Source organism: Oryctolagus cuniculus, chromosome 2 (genome assembly GCF_964237555.1).
Source record: "Oryctolagus cuniculus chromosome 2, mOryCun1.1, whole genome shotgun sequence".
Taxonomy (NCBI): domain Eukaryota; kingdom Metazoa; phylum Chordata; class Mammalia; order Lagomorpha; family Leporidae; genus Oryctolagus; species Oryctolagus cuniculus.
The window spans coordinates 158,412,318-158,436,497 of NC_091433.1; the positions used below are offsets into that span (position 1 = coordinate 158,412,318).

At 46.4% G+C, this 24,180-nt stretch overlaps 1 protein-coding gene across 12 annotated transcripts in view; it reads left to right on the forward strand.

Moving 5' to 3' along the window:
* PREPL (prolyl endopeptidase like) overlaps positions 1–24,180 on the forward strand; it is a 61,228-nt gene that overhangs the window by 32,309 nt on the left and 4,739 nt on the right. For all 12 annotated transcript variants that reach the window (XM_051842954.2, XM_002709895.5, XM_051842955.2 and 9 more), the window contains 6 exons: positions 2,680–2,896; positions 3,469–3,654; positions 9,643–9,840; positions 15,662–15,837; positions 17,166–17,382; positions 23,987–24,136. In XM_051842954.2, the coding sequence (XP_051698914.2) occupies positions 2,680–2,896; positions 3,469–3,654; positions 9,643–9,840; positions 15,662–15,837; positions 17,166–17,382; positions 23,987–24,136 (1,144 nt within the window). The remainder of the gene's footprint in view (positions 1–2,679; positions 2,897–3,468; positions 3,655–9,642; positions 9,841–15,661; positions 15,838–17,165; positions 17,383–23,986; positions 24,137–24,180) is intronic.

Below are 24,180 nucleotides of genomic sequence, written 5' to 3' on the forward strand. Positions count from 1 at the left end.
GGGATGCAGAATAGCTGCTCTTCTTGGATCCAAGCATTTACTCAGACCTCAGGCTGGAGTTACAGTCAGTGGGGGACTGTGGAATTTTCCCTCACCTAAGGCTGCCAGTAGGGGGGCACACAGCAGCTTCTTCCTGCCTTTACTTGGGAACATGGTGTCTCCCAGATGGCAGCTGGCTATGCCGCACAGCCACAGCAGTGCATCCTCTCTCCTCACTGTCCCATGGCATCTCTGTTCTGTTCTGTTCTGTTCTCTCACTTCCCCACTGAAAATTTCTCCACCCCTTGGAAACAGTCCTTCCTTGGCTAGCACCGTGGCTCACTAGGCTAATCCTCCACCTGTGGCACCGGCACCCCAGGTTCTAGTCCCGGTCGGGGCGCCGGATTCTGTCCTGGTTGCTCCGCTTCCAGTCCAGCTGTCTGCTGTGGCCCGGGAAGGCAGTGGAGGATGGCCGAGGTTCTTGGGCCCCACACCCACATGGGAGACCAGGAGAAGCACCTGGCTTCCTGGCTTTGGATCAGCACGGTACGGATCAGCGGCCATTGCGGGGTGAACCAATGGAAAAGGAAGACCTTTCTCTCTGTCTCTCTCTCTCACTATCCACTCTGCCTGTCCATTAAAAAAAAAAAAAAAGATTGGTACATTGTGAATGTCAACTCTTGCATTTTCAGACATTTCCAGAGCCGTTTAATTTATACATTCTAAGGAGAGCAGTAGGATGACGATTCTAAGGAGAGGAATATAGACAGAATTAAAAGGCCTCATTTTTAAGTCATTGAAGAGCACCACATACCCCCTCACCACCATATCCTCCTTTCTTTTTCCTGCCTTAAATGCTACTCAGCGTACCACTGACAGTGTAGGACTGTCAGCAAGGCCAGGGACAGGGCTCAGTTGGGAAAGTATAGGAGAAAACCGGCGCTGCGGCTCACTAGGCTAATCCTCCACCTAGCGGCACCGGCACACTGGGTTCTAGTCCCAGTCGGGGCGCCAGATTCTGTCCCGGCTGCCCCTCTTCCAGGACAGCTCTCTGCTGTGGCCCAGGAGTGCAGTGGAGGATGGCCCAAGTGCTTGGGTCCTGCACCCCATGGGAGACCAGGATAAGCACCTGGCTCCTGCCATCAGATCAGCGCGGTGTGCTGGCCGCAGCGCGCTGGCCGCAGCAGCCATTGGAGGGTGAACCAATGGTAAAAGGAAGACCTTTCTCTCTGTCTCTCTCTCTCACTCTCCACTCTGCCTGTCAAAAAAAAAAAAAAAAAAAAAAGTACAGGAGATGGCCTGGTGATGGAAGGCTCTGGTGATCCAAACCCTGAAGATCCCAGTAAGGCAGGCTCAGAGTAACGTGGGACGCAGTAAGCTGCACCAAATTTGACAATTTACAAAGTTCAAGTAAGAGGAATTTTAGAGGTACATATTTAACTTTTTAGAGAAATTAATTTGTTGAAGCCTATAGATAAAAATTTACTCAAAATTGTATGGCTGGTTAATAGCAAAATAGACACCTTCTAATTTTATACCCATTGCTCTTCATTTGTAGTAATACCTAATCCTTGTCTAAGAAATGGAGTTAGCCTGGAACCTTCTACTCTCTGGCAAGTGGTTCTGGTATTATTTATTTTATAGATTGGTTGACTTTGGACAAGTCATTTCTTGCTAAGTTTCTATATATGTTAATACCAGGATGCTTTAAGATTGGATAATGACATTCATATATTGAGTCTAAATGTCTTCCAGAATATATTTCTTGGTTTCAGGTCTCTTTTATACTTTTGGGCACACCTCTGTTAGAATTTATTTATACAGCTTAGAGTAAAATCATTGCAAATCATATCAAACTCTTCACTTGCATATTCAAATTATACTGCAGAATAGGAAATTAAGAGTTTGCCACATGTGCAAGCATAAAATCTGCAACCAAAAAATTAATAAGAATCATTAGGGACAGGCACAGTGGTGCAGCAGGTTAACCCACCACTTCCAACACCCATGTCATACAGGAGTGCCAGTTTGAGTCCTGGATACTCCACTTCTGTCTGGCTTCCTGCTGATATATCCTGGGAGGCCTCAGATGATGGCTCAAATACTTGGGCCCCCACCACCCACATGGGAAATCCAGATTGAGTTCCTTGTTCCTAGCTTTGGCCCAGCTCAGGATGTTGCAGGCATTTGGAAAATGAACCAGTGAATAGGAAATATTTATCAAATAAATAAAAATGTTTTAAGAATTTATTTTTGTGGCTGGCTTTGTAGCAGGGAAAGCCATTATGTGTGGCACCAGCATCCCATATGGTGCCAGTTCAAGTCCTACCTGCTGCACTTCCGATCCAGCTCCTGCTATTGCACCTGAGAAAGCAGTAGAAGATGGCCCAAGTTCTTGGGCCCCTGCCCCCACGTGGGAGACCTGAAAGAAGCTCCTGGCTCCTGGCTTCAGATCGGCCCTGGCCATTGTGGCAATCTGGGGAGTGAACCAGCAGGTGGAAGGTCTTCTCTGTCTCTCTCCCTCTGTCTCTCTAACTGTGCCTTTCAAATAAATAAATCTTTTAAAAGAAATTTATTTTCTGCCTGCATTATAAATTAATGTATATACTGGACCATCTCTGAGATAATGGTCATTAACAAGGTAGCATGCTTTTGAAATTCCTTAGGATCTCATGTCTCTGTATCTCTCTTTCTCTCCAGCTATTTTGTTTTCCTATATCTTACAAAAGACAGTCGTTTCCTCACCATAAATATTATGAACAAGACCACTTCTGAAGTGTGGCTGATAGATGGCCTGAGCCCTTGGGACCCACCAGTACTTATCCAAAAGCGAATTCATGGGGTCCTTTACTATGTTGAACACAGAGATGATGAATTGTACATTCTCACTAATGTAGGAGAGCCTACAGAATTCAAGGTAATGCTGGATTCTCCTTCCCCCTAATTGGGCTGCACTAACGTTTCTTGCTGTAAGAGTCTGTTGTTTTGTAGGCTTTTGTTCAAGTGTAGAAATTGCTGCTCCCTTCCTGAGCATAACCAGTTCCATCTCTCTTCCCTTAGAGCTAATACCCCTACATATTTTAATCATGCCCAAAGGCTAGTAAATGAAGTATTATTCTGATTATATGTTATCCAAATCTAGTGACTTAAAAAAGCAGACTTATAAACTGGTGATTTTGTGAGTTGGCAGTTGACTGATCTCAGGCGGTTCTTCAGCTGGGCTTACTGATGTATTCAGTAAGCTGACTAGCTGGCTGTCAATGCCCTCAGATGTCAGCTAAACACTGGGCCCTACGGCCTCCGCACACAGGGACTAGCTTGGGCTCGTTGACAAGGTTACGGTCACACTTCATCCCTGATGCAGTTTTGCTTTCTTCAGCACTTCATAAAATTGGGATGACGAGTACAGTCTTGTTTTCATTGGTTTTGTCTCTAAATGCTGTAGCTGTCATGATTTGTTACCTAAATCTCTAACTTTGTTTCACACAGCTAATGAGAACAGCAGCTGATACCCCTGCTATTATGAACTGGGATTTATTTTTCACGATGAAGAGAAATACCAAAGTGGTGGACTTGGACATGTTTAAGGATCACTGTGTTCTTTTCCTGAAGCACAGCAACCTACTGTACGTTAACGTGATTGGTCTGGCTGATGATTCAGTTCGGTCTCTAAAGGTATATTTCATTTTCAAACAACAGTACTGTGATCAAAATATATTTTCAGTTCAAAAGAACATCAGATTCTGAGTAAGAGAAGTATACTTTTTCTTAACTGCTGTGCCAAGCACCCATCCCAGCAATACAGGTTTTCTTAAAATCCTTTTAAGGATTTAATTTAAATACAATTTAATATACTGGCTCTCTATTAGCTTTAGAAGGTTTATTTCAGAGTTACTTGGAGGACCTTGCTTTTAATGCAGTTTTACTGAAAATACTGTCTCACAGCCTGAAATTGAAAAGTTGAGTTAGGTGTTATTATATTTCTCATTCTGCTTGTCTCTGTTTATCAAATATTTCTAAAACTTTAGGGATAAATACAGATCATTTGGCAGCTAGCTCCTAACTGCTGGCTGCTGCTCACCCATTTCCCGTCCCCAGGAAGTATAATAGTTGCACCCATTGTGTTTCTGCTGCTGTGTGCTGTGTCTGCATCATCTTCTCTTTGCCAGTTTTCCTGCCTTTGAGGGGCGCTAAGAGGAGTCAGTTTTAGTTTCTTTCAGTCTGAGGGTGGCAGGGGTCTCCACAGCAGCACAGGGTGATGGTGGCATGTCTGCTTAGTAGGCTGGCTACTTGATAATGACCGTGAGTGCTAGAAATGATAATCTGCCATCACAAGTGAACTTGCTAAAATTGGTGAATGGCAACCTTATTGCCCAGGTTTTTTTGTTGTTGCTGCTGCTGCTGCTGCTGTTTTTTTGCTTTTTCTTAAGATTTCTTTATTTGAAAGATAGAATTTCAGAGAGAAAGAAGGAGAGACAGAGATCTTCCAACACTAGTTCACTCTGCAAATGGCCACAACAGCCTTCCCAACCAGGCTGAAGCCAGGAACTCCATCCAGGTCTCCCACATGGGTGGCAGGGGCCCATTGGGTCATCTTCCATTGTTTTCCCAGGCATATCAGCAGGGAGCTGGATTGGAAGTAGGGCAGCAAGGACACAAATTGGCACCCATATCGGATACCGTTGTCACAGATGGTGGCCTAACCCACTGTGCCATGTCACCAGCCTCATTGCCCAGGTTTTTGTTGTTGTTGTTTGAAATATTTATTTTTTGAAAGTCAGAGAAGGAGAAGCAGAGAGTAAGAGAGATCCTGCACCTGCTGGTTCACTCCCCAATTAGCTGCAACGGCTGGAGCTGCGCTGATCTGAAGCCAGGAGCATCTTCCAGGTCTCCCACATGGATGCAGGAGCCCAAGGACTTGGGCCATCTTCTGCTTTCCCAGGCCATAGCAGAGATCTGGATCGGAAGTGGAGCAGCCAGGACTCAAACCGGTGCCCATATGGGATGTTGGCATGCAGGCAGCAGCTTTACCCACTACACCATAGTGCCTGCCCCCCTCATTGTCCAGTTTTAAGGCAGCATTTACTTGTGAGTTAACATAGCAGGCAACAAAGGGAAGAGGAAGGGCTTTATTTTGCTTGATTTGGAAGAAATTATTGAGGCAGTTGACCAGCAAGCAACACAGACCACTTGTACCTCCCTAACTCCAGCGTTGTCAAAACACCTGTTAACAGTGCAGGCCAGTCAGCTCTATTGCTGTTTTTGAACTTCTGTATGTAAAATATCATGTTGGAAATTACAGAATAGAAAGATAATAGGACAGAATATCTGGCCGTCAGGAGGATACAGTCAGTAAACCTAGTAAACTAGTATTCTGGTATATTAGCAAAGAGGATCCACTTTATCATGAAATTAGACTAATGTTGTGATATTAGACTACTACGAGGTGGATTTAAATAAGTGGTGACCAAATTTAAATGTGCTGTGGGGATCAAAAGAAGCAAGTTCAACAAAACTTTTGTAGAATAAGTTGAATTTGAATTTGAGATAAATCAGAGGATGAGTAGGATTTTGGCAGGTGGGGAAGGGTATGGTATACTAGAATGAGGAAGCCATCAAACAGCTGTAAACTGGAGTTGAGAAAGAGGTCAGGGAGCTGCTAATAGTTCTGTATTATTAAAACTACATTTCAGGGGGAGGAAGCTGTGATTTGACATTGGTTGATTGGGAGATTTATGCACAAATTATGAAGAGAAACATTGGAAGTTTTGAGCAGAAGTCTCAGATACAGCTCTCTTCTCCCTGAGCTTATCAGGCAGCCATATTAGAGCAGACTGAAGTGGAAAGCGGTAAGGGACAGGGACATAAGTTTCAAGATTGTGATATCGGTATAAGTAACAAGTAATAAGGAAGTAAAACAAGTCAGGCTTCCCAGCTGCTACTTAAAGTCAAATTACCAAATGTGGTGGCTAGTCTCAAAGACTATGTAGGTGTTCGGAAACACAACTGGCAATTAACTCCAGGGGTTTTCTTACTGCTTCCATCTGCTAGAGTCAGAGTATTACTTTTCACTTGCTAATTGATGCCAGAGGCAGACATCTTCAGATTGGAAACTGGCAGAACATCTATTCTATTACAGTAGGTGTGAATAGGGATGGGGAAGGGATATAGAATTTAAGCTTTTTTTTTTTTAAGATTATTTTATTTTTTTGAGAAGTAGAGTTACAGACAGTGAAAGGACGAGACAGAAAGGTCTTCCATTCACTGGTTCCCTCCTCAAATGGCCACAATGACCAGAGCTGAGCCAATCCAGAGCCAGGAGCCAGGAGCTTCTTCTGGGTCTCCCACATGGGTGCAGGGGCCCAAGCACTTGGGTCATCTTCCACTGCTTTCCCAGGCCATAGATGGATCAGAAGAGGAGCGGCCAGGACTAGAAACGGTGCCCATATGAAATGCCGGCCCCACAGGTGGATGATTAAGCTACTGCACCACAGTGCCAGCCCCAGGATATAGTTGTGTTTTTTTGTTTGTTTTGTTTTGTTTTTACAGGCAGAGTTAGAGAGACAGAGAGAAAGGTCTTCCTTTTTCCGTTGGTTCACCCCCCAAAATGGCCACCGCAGCCAGTGCACTGCGCCAATCTGAAGCCGGGAGCCAGGTGCATCCTCTTGGTCTCCCATGGGGGTGCAGGGCCCAAGCACTTGGGCCAACCTCCACTGCCTTCCTGGGCCACAGCAGAGAGCTGGAGTGGAAGAGGAGCAACCGGGACAGAATCCGGTGCCCCAACCGGGACTAGAACCCAGGGTGCTGGTGCCGCAGACGGAGGATTAGCCTAGTGAGCCGCGGCACCAGCCTAGAGTTTCTAGTAGTTCATTTATTGCCACAAAATTTCATGTCAAGAAAATTAGAGATGTCGTGTGGATTTTACTATAATGAGATTTGACTTCTAAGTAAATGTGACCTTTTATATTTCTTATAAATATTCCTACTTCAAAAATTTGCATCCCTTTCCATTGTTTTTATTTCCATTAGCACAAACATAATATCCTGATTTATTCCATATCTCTTGATTTCCCGACTCTTGGCCAAACTGTAGCACCTATCACCTATTGTTTATGTACCAGGTGCTATTTAAAGAGAATTTTATAGATCCTGACCCTTTTTATGAACCTGAATAACACTGATTAAAATCTGTAGATAATGTGATACACAAGAACCAAATTGTGTTGTAAAGTGTTTCTATATGTAACACTAAAATCTATATGTAACACTAAAATGTAATCACTAAAAGGTCTATTTAGACTCAACTCAGTCTTGGCAATAGAAATGTAAAACCCTTCATAGACCTGCTTCCTTTCTTCACCTGTCATCAGTATTTTCTAGAGGGCTGTTTTTTATTCCGCAAAAAAGACGTTATATTTAATTTAATCAGATTGGGGATTTTTTTTTTATCTCTTTGTTCTCAGAAATCTTATTTGGAGAATTCCGCAGACCCAGGCTGGTTTTCTTCCAGCATATTTTGTCTTCTCCTTTCAGTGCAATTACGGTAGTGTGCTGGTAGGTGCTAAAGCTGAACCTGTTTCTGCCAGGTATCTAAGGAGTGGCCACCTATCATCTGGCCTGTCTCAGTCACAACCCAGGAACATATACATAAACATTGCAGGTTTATTGCAATATGAAATGCAGCTTAAGATATCCTTGAGATAGTTAATACTTAGTTCCACCTCTACTGGGAAAGTTTGTAAAAGTCCATAGCCTTGTTACAGGTTTTATTTTGATGAAAGGTTTCACTTTGGTTTCATTAGTTTTAGCAAGACACCCAAGACTTTTTTTTTTTTTTTGACAGGCAGAGTGGACAGAGAGAGAGAGACAGAGAGAAAGGTCTTCCTTTGCCATTGGTTCACCCTCCAATGGCCGCCGCGGCCGGCGCATCGCACTGATCCGAAGCCAGGAGCCAGGTGCTTCTCCTGGTCTCCCATGGGGTGCAGGGCCCAAGCACTTGGGCCATCCTCCACTGCACTCCTGGGCCACAGCAGAGAGCTGGCCTGGAAGAGGGGCAGCCGGGACAGAATCTGGCGCCCCGACCGGGACTAGAACTCGGGGTGCCGGCACCGCAAGGCGGAGGATTAGCCTAGTGAGCCACGGCGCCGGCCCCAAGACTTTTTGATATATTGGAACCACTTAGTCTAAAGCCATGACAGTCTACTACATGGGTCACATGGAAGCTGTCCTAAAGTCTCTCCAAAAAGCAGAAAACCTGTGCATCTGGGGACTGAAGGACTTTGTAACCTCAGGCCCTCGCACTGGTGCCTGTCCCAGCGTTTGTGGCCGTGCTGCTTTCTCCCCCCCTCTGATCTCAGTTTGCTCACTTGCAGTCACATTACCAGATTCCTGCAGCTTTTATGTTTCCTTCTGTTGTAGCTTGCATTTAAATAGACAAACCATACTTTAAAGCAGTCTTCAATTTGAGAGACTGAATCAGGAATTCATCGAGACACATTGCAAATGTGTGTCCGTACACAGCCTTTGGATTGATTCAGGGAGATCTTCTCAGTGAGCATAAATTCTTGGGCTGTAGTTTTCGCATGTTAAATGGCGTGCTGTTCGTGCATACATCCCCCATCTAGCCTTTTCCAGTAGTGACCACCATTGGTGTTGCTGTGCCAAGACTCTGATTTTCCTAGGAATTTGCTCTTTCTACAATTACCCAGGACAAGAACAGCAATTTTCTCTCAATGTTCTGACTCTGAGTACCATTTCTAACACTCTGTCAACCAAGTTCTTTAAAAGGTGTAAGAGGGATGTTAGTGGAAGGCTTGAAGCTGGACCCTGCTGCTCTAAGAGAATAAACTTTGATTCCTGTCCTTTTTTCTAATAGCTGATTCTATATAATAAAAGCTGATTCTCTCAGAGTAGATGTGCCAGGAAAGGTTTTGTTCTGCACAATGGTTAGCCTGGGAGCTAAAGTTAGAAATGAATTTTAAATGCTTTATTGCTTCTGAGCCCCATTTGTAGCCCTACAATAACAACTCTCATCACCATGGCTGTCCAGGCAGCAGGGTAAGGCCTGGTGAGTAAATTATTTAAAAATACACCCACACTGCAACAGCTGGGGTTAGGCCAAAACCAGGAGCCCAGAACTCCATCAGGGTCTCCTACGTGGGTGGCAGGGATCCAATTACTTGAGCTATCCTTTGCTACCTCCCAGAGTGTATGTACATTAGCAGGAAGCTGGATCAGAAGTGGGACAGCCAGGACTTGAACCAGGCAGTCTGATACAAGATGTAGGGGTCCTAAGCTCTGGTTTAACCTGCTGTACCATAAGGGCTACCCTATTTGTGCTCTTATTCTTAACATTTTACTACTTCATTTCCCAGGTATATACCCCAAAGTAGGCTTTTATGTTAAAGTGGTTTCATGTAAGTCTAGGACTATGATAAACCATTTCCTATACTTGTTCTTTATTGTATTGATAACTAATGTAGACTTTTACTTGTTTTTATTTGAAATTTATTTTGTGGTAAAGAAGAATTCTTAAATGAGGTAGCATGTGGTAACAGAAAGTAAACTAGGTGTGCCCATCAGCTATTTTTTGGAACAAATTCAGAAATTGATGAATGATATTTAGTGGCTAAAAAGTAAAAATAACTCTTCTTATTTCTTCAGCTCCCTCCTTGGGCCTGTGGATTCATCATGGATACAAATTCTGATCCAAAGAACTGCCCCTTTCAGCTTTGCTCTCCAATACGTCCCCCAAAATATTATACGTATAAGTTTGCAGAAGGCAAACTGTTTGAGGAAACTGGACATGAAGACCCCATCACAAAGACTAGTCGTGTTTTACGTCTAGAGGCCAAAAGCAAGGTATGTCTTTGTAACCTCCACTTTCACCTCTCACTTACTGAAAGCATACTGTTTGCCAGATACTGAACAGCTGCTGGGATTACTTTAGCACAGTTTCCCAAAGAAGAGCCCTGCTACTGTGGGGAGCAATCCGGACTAGACTAAGTTACTCGAATTAAGACTTATTCTATGCATCTGCTCTCCCACAATGTGGCGTTGGGAGAGAAGTAAACAGCTTCCGCACAGCTGCCTCCAGTTCAACTGATAGACTGTAGGACTTGCTCCTGATTGGAGGAGAGCAGCGTACTCGGCGTGTGGGCAGCCGAGTTGGGATTGGCGGAGAAGGACTATAAAGGAGGAGAGAGACGGCATGCACCAGAAAACATCTATGGGGAACATCTAAGGGAACCCGTGCAGCCCCCCAGAGAGCCGGCCGGCGGTGTGCCGCTCCCCTGCGGAAGTGGGGAATGCGGCCAGGGGGAACTGCCCTTCCACGGAGGTGGAAGGGATAGTAGCCAACCCGGGAAGAACCAGCAGCAAACCCGGGGAGGGCCGAGCAGACGAAAGAACAGCGCAGGGTTCAGTGTCGTTCCCCCACGAAGAGGGGGAGCGACATAATGGTGCCGTGACTCGGATATGAAGCCTAGGCAGGGTTTAGTGTCGTTCCTCCACGAAGAGGGGGAGCGACATAATGGTGCCGTGACTCGGATAGGAAACGTGACTCGGATAGGAAACCTAGCTCGGATAGGAAACCTGACTCGGATAGGAAACCTAGGACGGATAGAAAACTTAGGAGGATAGAAAACCTGACTCGGATAGGAAACTTAGGACGGATATGAAACTTAGGAGGGAAGAAACGGGAAGAACTAGGAAAATACCGGAGAGAGAGACTAGCAAACAGCCTAGGGAAAAGCCGGACGAAAAGGGTGCCGGAAGAAGCTATTGAAAGCCTAGGCATAGACTCGGATACGGACTACGGGGGGAAGCTGGGAGAAATCTCTAAGGTCTAAAGCGAAAGTGAAAGTTAGAACAAACAGACTCGGACGCGGACTGTGGGGAGAGGCCAGGAGAAATGAGGGAGGAATATCGTTGGAGGAAAGCTTGGGGAAACATACCGGGTAGAGAAAAATGTTAGGGAAATTGAAGCCGCGGGGGGCAGGCCGAGGCGGAAACGAAAGCCACTTTGGGGTTCTCAAGTTAGCCCGGGAATAGGGGGCGAAAAGTTGAAACCAGAAGCTGAGACGCAAGCCAGATTGGGATCCGTCTGATTAGCCCGGGGAGCAAAGGACGGGAAGCCAAATCGTGGGGCGGAGACGTACGCTGGGTTGAATTCGCCAGGCTAGCCCGGGGAACTTAGATTGAATCCTAGTGGCGGAGACGCAAGCTACGCTGTGTTACTCGCGGAAGCCGCCGCGTGCAGAGAGAGCACGGGGCGTGAATAGATAGGGAACGCTGGCGTAGGCCGTGGTTCAGACGCGAAAGGGTTAAGCGTGGAGACCGCGGAGCGCGCGAAGCCGGGAAGCCGCGCAAAGCCGGGAAGCTGCGCAGATGAGAGAGGCGCGCGGGCTGAAGCGGCGCAGAGCCGGGAACCCGCCGGCGGGGCGAGGTGCCGGGAAGCTGCGGGGATAAGAGAAACAGAAGTTTTAGAAGTTAAGTGAGAGAAATAGGAATGCTGGAAGATAGAAGTAAAATGGGAGAAATAGGAATGCCCGGAGATAGAGAAATAGAGAGAAATAAGGCCTCCCCTCAACATGCCAATTAGAAGGCTTGGATTCGGTCTGCCCGATTAGTGAGGCGGTGAGCACCTGGGCGGCTAGCCGCAGGTCACCGAAGACAGGCACGAATTAACATCAGTAAAGCTTCCCCACAATGCAACAATTAGGAGGCTTGGATTCGGTCTGCCTGATTTAAGGCGGTAAGCGCCAGCAAAGCTCGACCAGAGTATGAGCTGCAGGTCACCGAAGATAGGCACGAACCAACACTAATAAGTCTCCCCCACAATAAGGCAATGAGAAGGCTTGGATTCGGTTTGCCTGATAGGTTTTGTAAGCCCCTGCGAGCAGAGTAGAGCATGCGCTGCAGGGCACCGAACACAGGCACGCATCAGCGCCTAAAAACCTCCTCACAATGGCGAAGAGAGGACCCGGATTCGGTTTTCCTGATTGATAGGACTTGTAAGAGCCTGTGGCAACGCTAGCAAGTAGAGCAGAGTGTGTGCCGTGGGACACCGAAGACAGGCGCGTATCAACGCCAAAAAATAAAAAGAAAGGGGGATCTGTGGGGAGCAATCCGGACTAGACTAAGTTACTCGAATTAAGACTTATTCTATGCATCTGCTCTCCCACAATGTGGCGTTGGGAGAGAAGTAAACAGCTTCCGCACAGCTGCCTCCAGTTCAACTGATAGACTGTAGGACTTGCTCCTGATTGGAGGAGAGCAGCGTACTCGGCGTGTGGGCAGCCGAGTTGGGATTGGCGGAGAAGGACTATAAAGGAGGAGAGAGACGGCATGCACCAGAAAACATCTATGGGGAACATCTAAGGGAACCCGTGCAGCCCCCCAGAGAGCCGGCCGGCGGTGTGCCGCTCCCCTGCGGAAGTGGGGAATGCGGCCAGGGGGAACTGCCCTTCCACGGAGGTGGAAGGGATAGTAGCCAACCCGGGAAGAACCAGCAGCAAACCCGGGGAGGGCCGAGCAGACGAAAGAACAGCGCAGGGTTCAGTGTCGTTCCCCCACGAAGAGGGGGAGCGACAGCTACCATAATAAACTCAAATGATTTTAGGCAATACATAGATTTTTTTTTATTTAATATGCATGTATTTGTTCATGTACTTATTTATTACAAGAGGTAAGCATCTTTTTTTTTAATTTTTAAATTTATTTGAATGGCATAGAGACATAGACAAAGATCTTGCATTTGCTGGTTCACTTCTTAAATGCCTACAACAGCCAGGGCTGAGTCAAGTTTAAGCCAGGGTTTGGAGCCCTGAACTCCATCCACATCTCCCACATGGATGACAGGAACCCAAGTATATGAGCCATCACTGCCTCACCTCCCAGGATGTGTATTAGCAAGAAGTTGGAAACAGAAGCAAAACCAAGACTGGAGCCCGGACACTCCAATAAGGAATGCAGGCAGCCTAAGCAGCGTCTGGTCACTGTGCCAAATGCCTGCCCCCATGTGTTTATTTTGACTTGGCTTATAAAACTTACACTAGCACAGCAGGTCCTTGATTTCACAAGTTGCTTATGTTTGAATTTTGAATGTTGGGTTAAAGAAAAGGTTAGTCAGAGTTGGTGTGCAGTTGTGAAAATTGTGAAGGTGGTGAGCAGCTGAGCAGAGTGAACGAGACTACGCAGTCGCTGCCCTCAGCGTGGGACTAGCAGAGGAGATGACAGATGCTGAAGAAGTCGCTACGAGTGCACTGACTGCAGCTAAGGTCGATGCTCGGGGCGCAGCGGAAACATGGCGATGCGCCCTCACCGCGTCTGGAGAGGGCAGGAACGCGTCTGCGGAAGTGATGACTCAGCCAGGACCTCTAAGATGATCATGAGTAAGCCAAAAGGAAGCAGGGGATTTCATTTTATGGAGCGTGATTGAACTGGGGCGAGAAAAGATATAATTCCAGAAGTATGAAGGAGAGGCTGGCGCTGCGGCACAGTAGGTTAATCCTTTACCTGTGGTGCCCGCATCCCATATAGGTGCCTGTTTGAGTCCCGGCTGCTCCTCTTCCTACCCAGCTCTCTGCTGTGGCCTGGGAAGGCAGTAGAAGATGGCCCAAGTGCTAGGGGCCCCTGCACCTGTGTGGGAGACCTGGAAAGAAGCTCCTGGCTTCAGATCAACTCAGCTCTGGCCGTTGCGGCCATTTGGGGAGTGAACCAGCAGATGGAAGAACTTTTTCTCTTTCCCTCTCACTGTCTGTAACTCTGCCTGTCAAATAAATAAATAAAATCTTTAAAAAAATAAAGAAGTATGAAGGAGACTATAATGGCCAGAATATAATGGTGACTGGCAGAGAAAGGAATAGAGTAAGATGAGAAGTAGAAAGGGAATAATATACTATATTCCAGGTATACTCAATAAATAGAGGTTATAAATTTGTGTGACTATGAAACAAATTAATACATAAACTGTAGCCTTGTATTTAAGGAATTTTCAGACCTTCATATATATCAGATCATTTCATTCTGCTAACAAAGAATGAACTACAATGTGGCCCTTCTTTCCTTTTAATTCGTTAAATATTCATATTACAAAAGCAGTATATGCTTGTTAGAACAAATGCGGAAATACAGAATGGAGAGTTTCAGTGGCTTTTCAGTCCTATTTACTATAGCTCTTAGAAGTAATCGTTGTTGAGGCAGGCGTCATGGCACAATGGGTTAAGCTTCCCCTTGCAACACAGCATCCCATGTTGGAGTGCCAGTTCATCCTGGGAAGCAGCAGAGGGGGACTGATGTGCTTGGAACCCTGCCACTCATGTGGGAGACCTGGATTGAGTTCTGGGCTCCTGGCTTTAGCCTGGCCCAGTGCTGGCTGTTGTAAGCATTTGGGGAATGAACCAGTAGATGAAAGATGTCCTCTCTCTCTCTCTCTCACTCTCTTGTCATTGTGCCTTTCAAGTGGGTGAAAATGAAACTTTTTTTTTTTTTAATCGTTGTTTGGGCTGGCACTGTGGTGTAGTAGGCTAAGCCTCTGCCTGCAGCATCGGCATCCCATATGGGCGCCAGTTTGTGTCCCGGCTGCTCCTCTTCCAACCCAGCTCTCTGCTGTAGCCTGGAAGAGCAGTGGAAGATAGTCCAAGTGCTTGGTCCCCCATACCCATGTGGGAGACCCAGAAGAAGCTTCTGGGTTTGGATCAGCCCCTGCAGCCGTTGCTGCCATTTGGAGAGTGAACCAGCGGATGGAAGACCTTTCTCTCTGTATTTCCCTCTCTCTCTCTCTAATTCTCCCTCTCAAATAAGTAAATAAAAATCTTTATTAAAAAATCATTGTTAACCACTCTGTTATCACTTTCTAGATTTTTGTCAACAAAATATAAGAACAGAAAAATAGTACAATTTGGTTACATTATTTTCCTTATGTAAACTCATACTGTTTTATTAGTTTCTTTAATCTGAATGGAAACCAATTTCTGTATCCTTTTTTTCTGAAAGGAAGATCACAAGTAGTTCAGGTTAATTGAAATCTGTCCAGACAGTGCCTAGTTCTAATCAGCTGGGATTAATGCATTTAAGCAACATTGGGGGATGATTATAGGACCTAAAGGTAATTTAAGTGTTAAAGCTTATAAGACTTAAACTACTTTTCAGTAAAGTTTAGGTAAAATGAAATAGGCTCCTGAATGGGATAAAAGTAGATACCAGTAAAGCAGATTTCAGATCCTAATGGTAGAGAAGTAGGACTATAAAGAACAGAACTGAGCTGGTTAAGACGCCTTTGTCATCACTGCCAGCATTCCAGGATGAGAAATGCCGATATCTAACCCTAGCCTTCGGAAGAATTCTGTACTCAGATTTTAACCTTGATGGGTATTTTGGCTTGACAGGAGAAAAAAAAATTACAGTACTAGTAGGGGGTGAAGAACTCGCTTTATTGTCATTAAAAGCTGCATTTTAATAAGATGTTTTCAAGCCGGTCTTGCTCCTTTTCTGATGAATACTGTAGGTTAGCAAGGTGGCTTAAAAGCAAAGACTACTGTGACTGCTTTATCTTAAACCACATTTACGCTCAGTATCAAACAGAGTACCTAAGGGGGAAAGTGTACCGCTTTGTATTTTAAATTGCAGAAAAGACTGCTGTCAGTGACTCTTCTTTATGTGCATCATAATTCATTTCCAGGATGGAAAATTAGTGCCAATGACTGTTTTCCACAAAACAGACTCCGAGGATTTGCTGCAGAAACCTCTCTTGGTTCATGTGTATGGAGCTTATGGGATGGATTTGAAAATGAATTTCAGACCTGAGAGGCGGGTTTTGGTGGATGATGGATGGATATTAGCCTACTGCCATGTTCGGTGAGTCACCACGTTTTATCTGGCATGTGATTGCTAGAGTATTGTGACAGATATCCCAAATACAGTATACTGGGGAGCAAAGACTATGTTCTCACTTGTATTGATGATTTATGTGTTCTTGAACCTGTGCTTATAGAACCTGATGCAGTAACAAATCAGTTGATCATAAAGGAGCAGGGTAGATTTTTAGGATTCTTTGAATAGTTATACCAGTCTCTGTATGTACTTAGTTAAATTATGTTATTTCCATTTAATTCTCCTGAGTTCATGTGTTTTCTTAAATAGCCCATTAAGCCAGATTCCATTTTATTTTACTTGCTTTCAAGACACAGTATGATTTTCTGCTTAAAATCCTTCACCTGCCTGTCTGAAGAACAAAGTCTGACTTTCTTAGATGCGAGTACTCCCATGCCCTGGCTTATCTGCAGTGAAGTCTGCCATACGTCCTTTCTGATGGCAGACCCTGTCACCTCCGTGCCCTTGGACATGCTATGTCTTCTCTGTATCTGATTTATCCCTCTCCTTGCCTTCTGGAAACTGTTCTACAGCGCAGCCTAGGTATCCTCTCTGTAAGCATGTTTGCTTCTGACTCATGGGCACCTATCCTTAACCTGACAGTGGAGAAGGTTCTTTGCTTTTCTTCTGTAACACATGAAGTACCTACCTTATTTTCTTTCCCCACAAAATTATGAACTTCTCCAAGGCAGGGAATGTTTGCTTGTTTTCTTTTCTTTTTTTTTTTTTTTAAGGTTTATGTATTTATTTATTTGAAAGACAGAGTTACAGAGAGGCAGAGAGAGAGAGGTCTTCCATCCACTGGTTCACTCCCCAGATGGCCACAATGGCTGGATCTGAGCCCATCTGAAGCCAGGAGCCAGGAGCTTCCTCTGGGTCTCCCACACGAGTGCAGGGGCCCAAGCACTTGGGTCATCCTTCACTGCTTTCCCAGGCCATAGCAGAGAGCTGGATCCGAGTAGAGTAGCTGGGACTCAAACCAGTGCCCACATGGGATGCCGGCACTGCAGGCCGGTGGCTTTACCCCCTATGCCACAGCACCAGCCTCTGCTTGCTTTTATTTTTAAGGTCTATCCTTAGCACAATCCCTGATAGGGATTGTAGGCAGGTGCTTTGTTTAATCAAATTTCGATTCTCTGTATCAGAGATTGGCAGTTTCTTCTCTTAAGGAACCAGACTGTAAACATTTCAGGTTTCGCAGGCCATAGATAGTCTCTGTTCCATATTTGTTGTTTTTTGTATAGTTTGCCAACCTGACCTACATCATTAACATTTTTATTTTCCACTGAAACTTTTTTGCCCTTTAATTTCAGGGGTGGTGGTGAGCTAGGCCTCCAGTGGCATGCTGATGGCCGCCTAACTAAAAAGCTCAATGGCCTGGCTGACTTAGAGGCTTGCATTAAGACGCTTCATAGCCAAGGCTTTTCTCAGCCAAGCCTAACAACCTTGACTGCTTTCAGTGCTGGAGGGGTGCTTGTGGGAGCATTGTGCAATTCTGATCCGGAGCTCCTCAGAGCTGTGACTTTGGAGGTAAGTACACTGTTCTCTTCTGCTTTCAGAATGGGAGAAGTGTGAAGCAATGGGCTTCTCTAAGAAGAACATTTCTTTCACAGTTTTACTATGGCATAGGAGTATAACAAAGCTTTTAAGTTTTAAACACAGAATTGTAGCTCTACGAAAATTTCTTACATTATTTTTAATTTTTACTTACCTTTATTTGAAAGGCTGAGAAATAGAGATCTTCCTTCCACCGGGTCACTCCCCAAATACTCAGAACAGCTGGAGCTGAGCCTGACCAAAACCAACAATCCCGAACTTCTAGGCTCCCACATGGGTGTGCACTGGCAGGAAGCTGAGCTAAAGTCGCTCTGATATGGGATGTGGGCACCCGCATCTGAACTACTGTGCTGAACACCCATCGCACCCCTTCTAAAATAATTTTAATCCAACTTTTTATTCTTTGAGCATGTCCCTTATTAATTTTTAAATATTTACACTGTAATATGTGGCTGTTCCCATTGATGGGATTTTTTTATTTGTAAGTGCATTCAGAATTGGTAGAAAAGAGACGCCACCTGCATGACTCAGCAGTTCAGGAAGGCAGATAGGTCACGCCGTGACTCTGGAGTGCCCTGCATCCTCTCACTTCTGCCCATCAACATTTCAGTCCTGGATTGAAGGACATTTTTTTTTTTTTTTTAAGTTTTATTTATTTGGGGCCAGCACCGTGACGCAGTGGGTTAATCCTCCACCTGCGGTGCCAGCATCCCATATGGGCACCGGTTTTAGTTCCGGCTGCTCCTCTTCCAATCCAGCTCTCTGCTGTGGCCTGGGATAGCGTAGAAGATGGTCCAAGTCCTTGGGCCCCTGCACCCGCGTGGGAGACCAGGAAAAAGCTCCTGTCTCCTGGCTTTGGATCGGCGCAACTCCGGCTATTGCGGCCATTTGGGGAGTGAACCAACGGAAGGAAGACCTTTCTCTCTGTCTCTCCCTCTCACTGTCTGTAACTCTACCTCTCAAATAAATAAATAAAAATATTTTTTAAAAAGATTTATTTATTTGAAAGGCAGAGTTAGGGAGAAGGAGAGAGAGGGACAGAGAGAGAGATCTTCCGTCTGCCAGTTCACTCCCCAAATGGCGCAACAGCCAGAACTGGGCTGATCCAAAGCCAGGAGCTTCTTCCGGGTCTCCCACATGGGTGCAGGGGCCCAAGGACTTGAGCCATCTTCTTCTGCCTTCCCAGGAACATTAGCAGGCAGCTGGATCAGAAGTGAAGCAGCTGGAGGCCGGCGCCGCGGCTCACTAGGCTAATCCTCCGCCTAGTGGCGCCAGCACACCGGGTTCTAGTCCCGGTCGGGGCGCCGGATTCTGTCCCGGTTGCCCCTCTTCCAGGCCAGCCCTCTGCTGTGGCCAGGGAGTGCAGTGGAGGATGGCCCAGGTGCTTGGGCCCTGCACCCCATGGGAGACCAGGAAAAGCACCTGGCTCCTGGCTCCTGCCATCGGATCAGTGCGGTGCACCGGCCGCAGCACGCCGGCCGCGGCGGCCATTGGAGGGTGAACCAACGGCAAAGGAAGACCTTTCTCTCTGTCTCTCTCTCTCACTGTCCACTCTGCCTGTCAAAAAAATAAAAAAAAAATAAAAAAAATAAAAAAAAAAAGAAGTGAAGCAGCTGGGACTTGAACCAGAGCCCATATGGGATGCCGACACTGCATGTGGTGACTTAACCTACTGCACCACAGCGCCAGACCTTGAGGGCTGCTTTTAAATACTCCATCGTATTCATGGTCTTTTAGGAATAGTTTTCTTGTACTTGGATTGAAATATCCTGTTCTGAAAATGTTCTAGACTTTTTTGAAAATTATGAAGTATGATGAAGCAGCTGATATCACTTCTGTCCTCCTGCTTCCTACTTAGACACTGGAAAGTGATGCCTGGGATGGTACAGAAATTATTTTCAGGTAATTTTTTTTATTTTGAGGGTGAGAGTTAGTGCTTGTAAGTTTTAACCCTAACTGGTAAATCTGTTTTTAAAAAATAGAAATACTTGGGATACAGGAAAAATCTCTGCACAAAGATAATAATGAAAGATTACAGTAAAAAAATGCAACCAATCTTGACTTCTAGGAAATAATGAAAAATAAACAATATGTTCAGAACTAGTGTTAGAGACCACACAGCCAGAAACATGGAAGTAGCCCAGTGAATCTATCAGCACCACCCCTTCTGAGCACAGAAGACCTCACACTGCTACTAGTCCTGCTTTTAGAAACTGGACATATGGGGCTGGCGCTGTGGCACAGCGGGTTAATGCCCTGGCCTGAAGTGCCAGCATCCCATATGGGCGCGGGGTTCTAGTCCCGGCTGCTGCACTTCCAATCCAGCTCTCTGCTATGGCCTGGGATAGCAGTGGAGGATGGCCCAAGTCCTTGGGCCCCTGCACCCACATGGGAGACCTGGAGGAAGCTCCTGACTCCTGGCTCTGGATTGACGCAGTCCCAGCCGTTGCGGCCATTTGGGGATTGAACCCTCAGAAGGAAGACCTCTCTCTCCCCTCTCCCCTCTCCCCTCTCCCCTCTCCCCTCTCCCCTCTCCCCTCTCCCCTCTCCCCTCTCCCCTCTCCCCTCTCCCCTCTCCCCTCTCCCCTCTCCCCTCTCCCCTCTCCCCTCTCCCCTCTCCCCTCTCTCTTCTCTCTTCTCTCTTCTCTCTCCTCTCTCCTCTCTCCTCTCTTCTCTCTCTCCTCTCTCTTCTCTCTCTTCCCTCCCTCTCTCTCTCTCTAACTCTCTCAAGTGAAAAATTTTCAAAAAAGAAAGAAACTGGACATAGCTGTGGCACAGTCTCTACTTTGAATCACTAACTTGTCATTCAAAATTTGGAGCACGCATGTCTGACTAGCAGACTTAGTCATGGAGCTGCTCCCAAGCTGCAGAGTATACAGAGATGGGGACTTGGTGGCATCTACTACCTGAAGTGAGAGGCAGGCTCTGTCCAGTAGGTTGGGGGTTTTGTGTGGGGAGCAACTCGGACTAGACTAAGTTACTGGAATTGGGACTTATTCTGTGCATCTGCTCTCCCACAATATGGCGCTGGGAGAGGAGAAAACAGCTTCTACGCAGCTGCCTCCAGTTCAACCAATAAACTGTAGGACTTGCTCCTGATTGGAGGAGAGCAGCGTACTCGGCGTGTGGGCAGCCGAGTTGGGATTGGCAGAGGAGGACTATAAAGGAGGAGAGAGACAGCATGAACCAGAAACATCTAGGAGGAACATCTAAGGGGAACACCTGTGCAGCCCCCGAGAGAGCCGGCCGGTGGTGTGCCGCTCCCCTGCGGAAGTGGGGAAAGTGGCCAGGGGGAACCGCCCTTCCACGGAGGTGGAAGGGACAGTAGCCAACCCGGGAAGAACCAGCAGCAAACCCGGGGAGGGCCGAGCAGACAAAAGAACAGCGCAGGGTCCTGTGTCGTTCCTCCACGAAGACGGGGAGCGACATAATGGTGCCGTGACTCGGATAGGAAACTTAGGAGGGAAGAAACGGGAAGAAGTGGAAAAATATCGGAGAGAGAGACTAGCAAACAGCCTGGGGAAAGCCGGACGAAAAAGGTGCCGGAAGAAGCTATTGAAAGCCTAGGCATAGACTCAGATACGGACTACGGGGGGAAGCTGGGAGAAATCTCTAAGGTCGAAAGCGAAAGTGAAAGCTAGAACAAACAGACTCAGATACGGACTGTGGGGAGAAGCCAGGAGAAATGAGGGAGGAATATTGTTGGAAGAAAACTTAGGGAAACATACCGGGTAGAGAAAAATGTTAGGGAAATTGAAGCCGCGGGGGCAGGCTGAGGCGGAGACGAAAGCTACTTTGGGATTCGTCGAGTTAGCCCGGGGAATAAGGGGCGAAAAGTTAAAACCAGAAGCGGAAACGTAAGCCAGGTTGGAATCCGTCTGATTAGCCCGGGGAGCAAAGGACGGGAAGCCAAATCGTGGGGCGGAAACGTGAGCTGGGTTGAATTCGCCAGGTTAGCCCGGGGAACTTAGATTGAATACTAGTGGCGGAGACGTGAGCTGGGGCTGTGTGACTCGCGGAGGCTGACATGCGCAGAGAGAGCATGCGGGGCACAAGTAGATAGGGAACGCGGGGCTAGTGCGAGACCGCGGAGTGTGCGTGCGAAGCCGAGCCGCGCAGAGCCGGGAAGCCGCGCAGATGAGAGAGGCGCAGGCTGAAGCGGCTCAGAGCCGGGAAGCCGCCGCGGGGTGGGTGCCGAGAAGCAGCCTCGGGGCGGGCGCCGGGAAGCCGCAGGGATAAGAGAAACAGAAGTTTTAGAAGTAAAATGAGAGAAATAGGAATGCTGGAAGATAGAAGTAAAATGAGAGAAATAGGAATGCTGGTAGATAGAAGTAAAATAGGAGAAATAGGAATGCCCGGAGATAGAGAAATAGAGAAAGGCCTCCCCACAACACAGCAATGAGAGAGCTTGGATTCGGTCTGCCTGATTAGGAAGGCAGTGAGCACCTGCGGGCGGCTAGCAGCTTATGCGCCGCAGGTCACCGAAGACAGGCACGAATTAACATCAAAAAGGCCTCCCCACAATACCGCAATGAGAAGGCTTGGATTCGGTCTGCCTGATTAGTAAGGCGGTAAGCACCAACAGGCGGCTCGACCAGAGTATGAGCTGCAGGTCACCGAAGATAGGCACGAATCAGCACCAATAAGCCTCCCCACAATATGGCAATGAGAAGGCTTGGATTCGGTTTGCCTGATAGGGCTTGTAAGCACCTGCAGGCAGAGCAGAGCATGCGCTGCAGGGCACCGAACACAGGCACGCATCAGCGCCTAAAAACCTCACAACATGGCGAAGAGAGGACCCGGATTCGGTTTGCCTGATTGATAGGACTTGTAAGAACCTGTGGCAACTCTAGCAAGCAGAGCAGAGTGTGTGCCACGGGGCACCGAAGACAGGCGCGTATCAACGCCAAAAAATAAAAAGAAAGGGGGATCTGTGGGGAGCAACTCGGACTAGACTAAGTTACTGGAATTGGGACTTACTCTGTGCATCTGCTCTCCCACAATATGGCGCTGGGAGAGGAGAAAACAGCTTCTACGCAGCTGCCTCCAGTTCAACCAATAAACAGCAGGACTTGCTCCTGATTGGAGGAGAGCAGCGTACTCGGCGTGTGGGCAGCCGAGTTGGGATTGGCAGAGGAGGACTATAAAGGAGGAGAGAGACGGCATGAACCAGAAACATCTAGGAGGAACATCTAAGGGGAACACCTGTGCAGCCCCCGAGAGAGCCGGCCGGTGGTGTGCCGCTCCCCTGCGGAAGTGGGGAAAGTGGCCAGGGGGAACCGCCCTTCCACGGAGGTGGAAGGGACAGTAGCCAACCCGGGAAGAACCAGCAGCAAACCCGGGGAGGGCCAAGCAGACAAAAGAACAGCGCAGGGTCCTGTGTCGTTCCTCCACGAAGACGGGGAGCGACAGTTTTGCAAATGCAAAAAAGCAGCTTAGATGCAAGGCAGCCAAAAGGAATTACAGGTGCTCACCATAATGCTAAGTGAATGGTAACATGCAGGAAAGCTGAAAAGCATGTTCACAATTTCAGGCTTAATGAAAAATGCAGACCCCATTCTACTAAATATTTCAGCACTGGTTATGAGTCACTGGGTGGTTTTCTCTTCATTCACCTTGGTTATTCCCCAGATTTTATTCAGTTAGCATTTGTTACCTTTGATGTAAAATGTGCAACTGGTGAGGAAGAGTTTACCCCTGTTATTAGGGCCTTTTCCCATATTTTAAATTTTTAATTGGGGAAAAAATAATACAGAATTTACCATCATTTTGAATCACATAGTTCACTGGTGTTGAGATCCATTCACGTTGCTGTGCCATCTCCAGACATGACTTTTATCTTGTAGAATTGAAACTCTGCCCAATAAACAACTCTGCTCTTCTTCCCAAGTCCCTGGAAGCCTCCCCCCTTTTTTGAATGTGACTGCTCTAGGTATCTCATATAAAAGGGATCATTAGAATTTGTCTTTTGTGTGTAACTGCCTTCTTTCACTTGGATTATATCTATGAGGCTCAGCCATACTATAGTATGTGTCAGACTGCCATTTCTTTTCAAAGCTAAATAATGTTCTATTGTATATATACCTTACATTTCATTATTTTGCATCCATTGGTGGATATTTGAGTTGCTTCTACCTTTTAGCTATTGTGAACAATGCTACTATAAACGTGTGCAGAGCTCTTCAAAGCCCTGTTTCCATTCTTGCTGCCATTTGGGTAGTGAACTAGCAGATGGAATATCTCCCTCTCCTTCTCTTTAACTCTGCCTTTCAAATAAATAAAGTAAGTCTTTAAATATATTGAGATCAGAAGGTACCAAATTGGAAACAAAAATTGTAAAATTAGACAAACCATTTCTTGTTACAAAGATGTCAGTTAAGGAATCTGAATACATTAAAAGCCAGTTGTAAACCACGGGTCTGTGTTAATGCTAAGTAGCTAGTCTGGCTCCTAAGACTCTGTATTGGGTACCTGAGCTGTGTTCTCTCACATCAGTATGTATATGCATGAAGTATATTTCTGAAACTCACTGTACCAGCTTCTTAGCTGAAGTATAAATTTCTTTGGATTTTTTTAGGCACCTTTCATGGATGTTCTCAACACCATGATGGATACTACACTTCCTCTGACATTAGAAGAATTAGAAGAATGGGGCAATCCTTCATCTGATGAAAAACATAAGAACTACATAAAACGTTACTGTCCCTATCAAAATATTAAGCCTCAGGTAGTGAAAGATGGTTATAATATGTTATCCTGGGGCCAGCACTG